The sequence below is a fragment of the Petaurus breviceps genome, unplaced genomic scaffold (genome assembly GCF_028583685.1).
Source record: "Petaurus breviceps papuanus isolate PSGF00001 unplaced genomic scaffold, PetGlider_PUasm1.0 176, whole genome shotgun sequence".
Taxonomy (NCBI): domain Eukaryota; kingdom Metazoa; phylum Chordata; class Mammalia; order Diprotodontia; family Petauridae; genus Petaurus; species Petaurus breviceps.
This window is the reverse complement of record NW_027185771.1, coordinates 32,633,312-32,643,326: the sequence shown is the minus strand read 5'-3', so window position 1 is coordinate 32,643,326 and position 10,015 is coordinate 32,633,312. Positions and strand designations below refer to the sequence as shown.

The 10,015-nt window shown below is 38.4% G+C and overlaps 1 protein-coding gene across 1 annotated transcript in view; it reads right to left on the bottom strand.

Annotated features, from left to right (window-relative positions):
• The window catches only part of ADAMTS18 (ADAM metallopeptidase with thrombospondin type 1 motif 18), a 228,689-nt gene that overhangs the window by 136,731 nt on the left and 81,943 nt on the right, over positions 1-10,015 (bottom strand). The window contains exons 6-7 of the mRNA XM_069085865.1: positions 9,668-9,751; positions 1,562-1,721 (exon numbers count right to left, since the gene is read on the bottom strand). Of these exons, the coding sequence (XP_068941966.1) occupies positions 1,562-1,721; positions 9,668-9,751 (244 nt within the window). The remainder of the gene's footprint in view (positions 1-1,561; positions 1,722-9,667; positions 9,752-10,015) is intronic.

Below are 10,015 nucleotides of genomic sequence, written 5' to 3'. Positions count from 1 at the left end.
TGTGTGTGTGTGTGTGTGTGTGTGTGTGTGTGTGTGTGTGTGTGTGTGTAAGAGGCCTGGGCTCAGACCTGAAGGAGTTACTAAATTTAGATAAGACTGCCCCTTTGTCAATAAGCCTTTAATAAGAGTCTAGCAGATGCTGAGTCTGTTATATGGAGAGAGTGTGGTATAGTAACTGAGCCCTGCATTTAGGCTTGAATCCTGAAGACCTGATTTCAAATCTGGCTTCAGACACTTACTAGCTGTGTGATCCTGGGAAAGTCACTTAACCTCTGTTTTCCTCAGTTTCCCCATCTGTAAAATGGGGACAATAATAGCACCTACTTCCCAGAGCTGTTGTTAGGAACAAATGAGATAATAATTGTAAAGGGCTTAGCTCAGTACCTGACACATAGTAAGTTCTATATAAATATTAGCAGTTACTATTAGCTATTAATCAACAAAGTTGCTTAATCACTTTTTGTACCACCTCCCACCCTACTCCTGACCCCTACCCAAACTTCCTCATCAGTGAAAGGTAGGGCTTGACATAAATGGTCTTGAGGGTCCTTTCAAGGTCCGAGTTCTATGCCCTTCTAGCAGCTACATAACACTCTAAGGACAATAAAGAATCAGTGTGGTACAATGTCAAAAGAATGTAGTACCAAGACTTGGATCTGAGTCCCAGCTTTGACACTTAGTGATGTTGGGCAAATCACTTGCTCTGGGCTTCAGTTATCTCATCTTGAAATAAATTGTGAGGAAATTTGAGAATTGGAGAATATTTGTGCTACTGACCTCACAAGGGATGTTGTGAGGACAGCAATTTGTAAACTAGAAAAGTTATAATCCAATAGGTGCTTAATAAATACTTGCTGAGGTGAACTGAAACTATAAATTTAATCATCTTTCACCTTAGAGTATATTTATTCCAACTGTTTAATTTTCTTATAAGGAAGCTGAGATTAAAAGGAAATGGTTTTCCTAAAGTCACACAAGTGCTGCTGCTACTATTATTACTACCACTGTTGCTGCTACTACTATTAATAATAGCTACTATCTATATAACATTTTATGGTTTGCAAAGTATTTTGTTATATCCTTCGATCTCAAAAATTCTGTGAGGAAGGTGTTATTATTATCTTCATTTTACAGATGAGGAAACTGAGGCTGAGATTAAGCGACTTTCATAGGGTCACACAGCTAGTAAGTGTCTGAGGCAGAATTAGCATTCAGGTCTTTCTGACCCAGGTCCAACATTCTATCCACTATGCCACCATAAGTGACATGGCATTTTAGGGTTTCCTAATCACTTTCTTCACAACAACCCAGTGAGAAAAACAATGCAAGTATTTGTTATTCCCAATTTACAGGTAGGGTTAACTCAGGTTTGGAGAAGTCAAGTAACTTGCCCAAAGCCACACCTCAACCAAGGAGCACTACCTCTGCTTCAATCCAATGTATCTGGCTCCTAGTACAGGGAGCTTTCATTGTTTCACACTACTATTGGTCACTAGTTGTTGCTGAAAAGAAAAAGGTCTAACCACCACTGAAATTTTGTGAGGCATTTTTGGTACTGTACCTAGAGTGTCACATGGCTCATTCTTCCAGGAACAGATATCCAGTCCTGTTAGTAAAATAGCGTGATCATGTCGCTTGTTGTTTTTCCCGATGAGAGCAGACTGCCACTGACAGAAGCTATTCAGAGATTGATCCGCATGGTGATTGATCAGTAATCCACCCTATAGGGAACCCACAAAAATCAAATAAGCAACAAATTATTGTAATAACTGAAATGTGAACTACATCAATTTGGAAGAAGAAAAGAGAATAAAGTGATCAATGTCACTCTCCTGCTCAAAAACCCTCCATATCTCCCTACTCACTGTAAGATCAAATGCAAACTTCCTAATGGAGCTATCTTAAGGTCATTTCCATTCATTCACCCAACAAATATATGTTAATTACCTACTACATACAGAACACTGTGCTCAGCACTTAATAAAGTACAAAGATTAAATAAGAGGTGGTTCCATCCCTCATGGAGCTTACAGCATAGACAGGCACAGACATAGAATACAAATTAGAATACTATGTGTACATAAGACAACTATAGAATTTAGAGCCTGGATGGGTGTCAGAGATCTAGCTCAAAGACCCTGACTGACAGAAGATGAGAGCAAAGACCCAAAAGGATGAGTGACATGTCCCTGGTTACTCAGGTAGTAAGTATCAGAACTGGAATTCAAACCCATAGCTCTTTTGAGTATATAGGAAGTATAAGGTCAGATGAAGAAGGATCATTTCCAACAAGGTGTATTAATGAAGGCATCATGAAAGAGGTAGTATATGAACCATGCCTTGAAGGAAGATTCTAATACTTAACATTTATACAGTGAATGAAAGTTTACAAAATCCTGTGAGAATATGCAGTGGAATGATCAGGAAAGCTTCCTGTTCATGAGGAAGCTTAGGCTTAGAGAGATGAACAGACTTGACCACAGTCACACAATTGGTATGGGTTGGAGGAGATGAAGAGATGGAAAAGCATTTAATCTTGATGATTTCAAGACACCAGTTCCAACCAGACTCCATCATAATAACCATGAAGATAATAAAGCATCACTTACTTATCCCACTATCCTCTGTGCCAAGCCGATCACCATGACAGGTTAGAATAGAGCCCGATTATACCTCTATGCTACCCAATCTATTTCTTTGCCTCCTGAGGACTGTTGCATCACTTACTCACCACCACCCCCTTTGTATAGTGGGTTGAACTTCCAGGGGCAAGAGGATAATAATAAGAATAATAATAACAAATATCTATCAATACCACTTGCATAAATTCAGCCAATAATGTATCAACAAAGAAATATCAAACAAATGACTGAGTCGAGGGGATTTGTTTGCAGAAACTCTACAATGGTCATTCAGAACCGTGCCATTGCCACCAGTAATTACTCTTAAGGAGTCCAGATATAGTGCTCAATGTAGATTGTGGAAGGAAAGGGTAGAAATTGGGCAACATATCACTTCCCACTGTAAAAACTTTACTACCTACCAAATGCCTAGCAAGACACAATTTAGTAACTAGAATTATGCATAAGAAGCTAGCTGTCTTTCATAAACTCACAGATGATAAATCACCATAGTACAAATACAGACCTCAAAAAATCCTGAAGAACTCAGTCAATAAACTATACTAATAGTAGACCATTATCATAGAACAAATAGTTATGCACAATCATCCAAACATAAAAACTTAAGGACAATAATTTAATGGGTGCTATCATAGCAAATATTTATTCAAATACTTATATTGTTACCACAAGAAATACCCCAAGATACCTAGAATGAAAAACTTTCAAAATATAGAGACAGGTTAGCAGATGTGACCAATATCATGGTGGGATGGCATGAGGCACATCTCATCCCTCTTGTCCTGTCTGCTATTGGAGCTGTATTGAGACTGTTTTCTGTGAGTCTATAGAAGATTATCGTCTGTCATAGTATTTCCATGCAGCTATAAATAGTTGTCTTAGTGACCTATGCAGGGGTCTGTGGGACATTAAGCAGAAAAGAAGAACAGTAGGATGGTAGGGTAACAAGGACCATTTCTATAACCCCAAAGAAAAAGCTGAATAATGATGATGGTGGGGGGGGGATGATGATGATGTAACAAAGGGATTTATAATTAATCTGGATTATATAATAATTTGATGGAAATTATGCAATAAATCACAGCAAGTCACAAAACTTTAATATCTACCGGATTCCTTTAAAAAGAAGATATAATCAGGGGTTTAGACTCATACACCAGAATGGTACTATCCTTTTTAGACTAATCTGCATAGTGCAAATATAAATGCCAAAATATTCTTGAGAATTCAGCAAAATGAACTATGATGGAATGAATGGATCCTTACAGATAGGACTGTTACCCACAAACCACCAGGACACAATACTAATTCATAAAAATTTAAGAACATTTTAAAGAGCTTAGCACTATACTGAATACTCATAATCTCCAAACTACATGGAATGAAAAGGTTTCAAAAAATAATATAAGTTAAACTCTAACTCAAGGCTCCTTAAAGATAACCCTTCTGCAAATTGCAACCATGTTTAAATAAAGTGAGGCACATATCATCTCTTTAGTCCTGTTTATTATTAGAGTTGTCCCAACAATGTTTTCAAGTAATCTACAAAAGCTAAGCTCCCTTTCCAATACTTGGAATTTAGTTACAAAAAGTAGTCTTATCCACTTGCACAATAGTCTATGGAACACTATTTGAACACTATTTCTATTTGAACACTATCAAAAAAGGCGAGAACAAGATAACTGATGATGGTGATGATGATGATGATGACAAATTACAATTCTATGCTGTTTTAAGTTTTGCAAAATGCTCTACATGCATTATCTCATCTGTGCCTAAATCCCAAGCTCCTGAAAGGACTCGAGAATGTGATTACCAAGTCACTATTGGTGATCTTGGAAAGGTCATTATGAATGGCAGAAATGCTGTAGGACTGGAAAAGAGCTCATGTTTCAGTTATCAAAGGCAGAAAAGAAATAGCTAGTGAACTTGACTTTGATTTTTGGCAAAATTCTAGAAATAAAGGTTCTAGATGGCAAACCACAACCTGAGGACCAAATCTTACCTGCTGCCCGCTTTTATATAGTCAGTCAGCAAAGAATAGCTTTTACCTGTAAGTTTACAAAATCCATTTTTAGCTTACTGCCATACAAAAGCAGGCAACGAGACAGATTTGGCTCTTGAGTCATAGTTTGCCAATTTCTGTTCTAAATATACTATAAATAGATAGTGAAAAATCTAGAAAGGAAATGGTGATAACAAAGAATTAGCATAGCTTCATTAAGAACAGTCATTCCAGATTCACCTCATTTCCATTTTTGAGAGACAGATCTGAAAGTTCTCCTTCACTGGAACATCATCCATATCCCAAGGCTCTCTCCCAGGCCATTACTCTTTTCTAGCTTTCCTTTCTTGCTTGATTATTTCATTAGCTCCTGTGAGCTTAACTATCTTTTCTGGGCAGATGACTCTCAAATTTTATACCTCCAACTGCCTTTTAGACATTTCAAATTGGACGTCCCAAGTCAAGCCAACAAGCATTTATTTAGTTTGTATTTTGTGCCAGGCATGATGCTAAGCACTAGGGTTACAAAGAAAGTCCTCCCCAAATTCCTTGCCCCCAAGGAGCTCGTAGTGTAATAGTGGGGGGTAGCATTCAAACAACTATGTACAAAAAAGGTATATATGGGATATACTGGGGATAGTCTCAGAGAGAAGATATTAGCATAAGGGGCTTCCTGCAAAAGTTGGGATTTGAGATGTAGGAAGTAAGGAGACAGAAGTGAGGGCTGCAAGCCTTCCAGGCATGGGGGGCAGCCAGTGAAAGTGCCCAGAGTCAGTAGATGGAGAATCTTGCACAAAGAAGAATAAGGAGGTCAGAGTCACTGGATTGTAAAACATAGAGTATGTGGAGGGGAGTAAGGTAGTAAGGGACTGAGTTATAAAGCATTTTAAAAGTCAAATAAAAGATTTTATATTTTATCCTGAGGCAATAGGGAATCATTATAGTTTACTGAATAGGAGAGTGATCCAATCTGTACTTTAGGAAAATCGCTTTGATAGCTGAATGAAGGATGGACTGGATATCCTTGAGGCAAGGAAACCAATGAGCAGGCTATTTTAATAGTCCAGTCATTAAATGATGAGGGCCTGCATCAAGATAGTGTCAGTGCCTGAGTCATATACCAAGAAATATTCTGAGAGAAGAATTGACAGGTCCTTGACAACAGATTGGCTGTGAGAGGAAAAATTGAGAAATCAAGGATGACACTTAAATTGAGAGCCAAGGTAACTGGGATGAACTTGACAGTAACAGGAAAGTTAGAAAGAAGGAATTAGAAATTAGAAAGTTAGAAAGGGGGGCGGGAATAATGGATTCAGCTTGGACCCATTGCTTAATATGCCTGAATGACATCCAGTTTGAGAATCCAATAAGCAGTTGGAGATGAGAGACTGAAGGTCAGTAGTAGGGCTAGATAAGTATATGTGAGCATCATCATTATAGAGATGAGAATTGGATCCATTAGAGTTAATGAGGGGAAAACAGAATAAAAATCAGGATAGAACCTTGGAGGATATCCACAGTAAGGGGGCATGTCTTTCATAAGGACCCAACAAAGGAGACTGAAAGTTAGGAGGAGAACCAGGAGAGAGTAGAGTCCCAAAAACCTAGAGAGAAGAGAGTATCAGAGAGAGGAAGGTGACCAATTATGTCTAGGTCTGCAGAGAGGTCAAGAAGGATGGGGACTACGAAAAGGCCATTAGATTTGTGGATTAATAGATTATTAGTAACTCTGGAACTCAGCTGAAGGTCAAGACCTCTGTACTCTGCCTGGGTCAGAGCACATCTGGAGTAAGGTGTTCAGGTCTGTAAGAGGAAGGACAATGATAAGCCAGAGAACTAAGAGGAGATTGAGGAGGACTTGAGAGTATTCTATATGGGGACTGGTTAAAGGAAGAAAAAAGAAGGAAAGACTTAATAAGGACTGCAAGGATTCCCTACCCCCATCCCCGCCCCAGCTCCTTTGCAAAGGTGGAGGTGGGACAATGGGTTCCATGGACATGGAATAGCATATATAGTTATATAACCAGATTTTCTCAGGTTGTTTATCAGGTTTGACTGAATTTCTTCTTCTTTTTTTTTTTTAACTTTGTTATATGGTTTGGTTCTTTGGGAGAAGAATGGGGAGGAATATAGAAAAAATTCAGGAAATGCAAAAAAACGAAAGATATAAATAAAAAGAATTTCAGAGGCTGTCACATGGGAGAGGGTAACTAAGAACAGACAAGTTCTGTTTGGCTCCAGAAAGCAAGACAGTAGGACAATGGGTAGAAGTTGCATTTGAGGCAGATTTGGACTTGATAAAAGAAAGAAGAGAACCAGTATTTATTAATTGACTATTATGCCAAACATTGTACCAAGGGTTTAAAATATATATACACACATATATATTCGATACATGTGACATATATACTAAATATAAAATATATGTCAGGAAAATCATGTTAACAGCTAAAACTGAGTTGCCCCAGGGAAAATGATTTCTTCCTCACCACAAGTTTATAGATAGCTACTTTCTAGTTATGTTGCAGAGAAGTAAGACTAGTTTTACCCCAAGGTTACAGGGAGACCTCTAGGACTGGCCTTCATTGACTCCCTTGGTATGCTCAAACTCATGACCAAGACAGTTCAGGAAATGCTGTGTGAGGTTGTTTGGGCTTATTAACTATACAGGAGTCTCATGTCTACATATCACAACTCTTTTCTTCAAGAAAAGAATTAGAAATATTGCACATGGAAGACAATATCATCACATAAAGTGAAATTAACTTTACTTTAACAATAAATGAACTTATACCTAAATTAGCTATCTGGGTATATGAAAATGAGGTGGCACAATAGATAGAGCCACTGAGCCTGGATTCAGGAGGGCCTGAGTTCAAATCTGGCCTCAGATAATTACTAGCTGTGTAACCCTGGGCAACTCATTTAAGCTCCATCTACCTTAGTTTCCCCTTCTGTAAAATGGGGGGGAAATAGCACCTACCTCCCAGGATTGTTGTGAGGATCAAATAGATAACATTTGTAAAGTGCCTGGTACATAGTAGGCACTGTATAAATGCTATTTTGATGATGATGATGATGATATTCATTGCATCAACTTCTTAGAGCAAATGCCAAAATTAAAATGAGACCATAGGAAGGATTAAAAATGAAGAAGCCCTGGTGTGTAATTAAAAAAAAAGTAACTCCACTATAAACCGTTCAAACTGAGACTCACACAGGGTAACACAGAGGCATGACTTGAACCCAGATCCCCTGACTCCACAACTCGGGATCTTCCCACTGTGCTCTCCTGCATTCTGCACAATGGAGAGCACATCCACACTGAAGAGATCACATAGGAACTTATGCATAGTAGGTGCTTAATAAATGTGGATTGCATTGAATTCAACTAAATTCAAAGACATACTCAATGGAGACTATAAAATGTATTTTTATACAGCTTCCAGAAGAAATATGTCAAATTTAGTAGGGCCACATTTTGATGTTGTTGACATCTGTTTAGCCAAATGCTATTTCCTAGTTTTAAAGCACACATGAAAGCCAGAGTGGGCTCTTTGTGACTTCAAAACTCTTGCTGTTTCCATTACTCCATGCCGCTTGCTGATGCCATAAGGCAGAACCACATCCTTTCCCACTCCTCAAACACACATAACCATAATTTCAAGACAACATGTTAAACTTTATATGAGGTTAGTAGTTTGACATCTTTTCTGTCCAAAAGCAGAATGTGAGGCGGTAGCGAATTCTGCCGCTTTGGGTATCTTCAAGAAGAAAACGGACAGACATTTGTTGGGGCTGCCTCCTTGCTGTTCCATGAACAAGACACTGCATCTCTTGGCTCTGGGTATTTTCTCTGCCTGTCTTCCATACCAGGAATGTTCTCCCTCCTTGATTACACCTCTGGATTTTCCTGGCTTACTTTACAGCCCATCTTCCACAGAAAGATTTTTTCCAACCCCTCTTAATTGAAGTACCTACCCTCTCTTAATTATTTCCTATTTACCCCGGATCTAACTTGTTTGTATATATTTGTGTGCTAGTTGTCACCTCCATTAGATTGTGAGCTCCTTGAGGACAGGGACTGTCTTGTACTTTTTTTGTGACCGCAGCACTTAACATAGATATACAGTAGACACTTAATAAATGTTCACCTATTGCGTACAAGTTTGGTCTAGTGCAGAGTTTCTTTACCTTTTGTGTCAAGGCCCCCTGTCAGTCTGGAGAAGCCTGTGGACCCCCTTCTAAAAGGAATGTTTTGAAACAAAGGAATTTCTAAATTTCAGTTAGTGGATAATAGGAAGAAAAAGATGTATTTTATTTCCTTTCCAAAATCATAAACACCCTGAAATCTAACCACAGACCCCTTAGGGATCCAGGGACTTCAGTTAAAAACCCCTGTTCCAAATGATCTCTAAAATCCCATCTAATGCTGAGATTCAGTGTTTGTCATTTTCTGTTTGATTTCATGAATTCTAGAATCTTAGAGTTTAAAGAGGCCTCAGAAATTAACTTTGCCACCTAGCTGTACCAATTCTTTTTTTTTGTTTGTTTGCTTTGTTTTGTTTTTTGGAGGGCAGTTGGGGTTAAGTGACTTGCCCAAGGTCACATGGCCAGTTTGTGTGTGTGTGTGTGTGTGTGTGTGTGTGTGTTAAGTGTTTGAGGCTGGATTTGAACTCAGGTCCTCCTGACTCCAGGGCCAGTGTACATTTAAATAATTAAATAAATTAAATTAAGTACATTCACTGTGCCACCTAGCTGCCCCCTGCCCCAATTCTTAAATCCTTAAACTACTGGATGTTTGGGGAAGTGGATAACAATTTAGGGATTTTCAGGTACTCTTTCTCATAACAAAGATTTTAGCAGGAAATTTGCCAATAGCAAGGCTGATAGCTTCAGACAATGGGCTAAAATAAATTAATTTCTGAGAGAAGAGAACACAGAAGTGCATGACCCAATCTTTACCCTCAAGGAGCCTACAATCTAGCAGAATGAGATAAGGTTATATCCTACCACTTACAGGTTCTTGTTCCAGCAGAAGGAGGCTCACCACAACAATGTTTATGTCACTTCCAATGGTCCCATCTTTAAAAAGACTGGAAACCTGATGGAATAATGAAAAAGACAACGAAATCCAGTAAGAAAAGAACTAACTTTTCCCAAAAGAGTAAAGCAAAAATCACCTACTTTATGTAAAATTATAATGAGAATAAATTTTACTACTAAAAATTAGAATTCAAAATACTTGTTGCATTCATTCACTCAACACTAATTAAGCACCTGCGTTAAACTGTATGTTAAAGGGTGAGGGATATATAGAGATGGGGGGAGAGAGAGAGAGAGAGAGAGAGAGAGAGAGAGAGAGAGA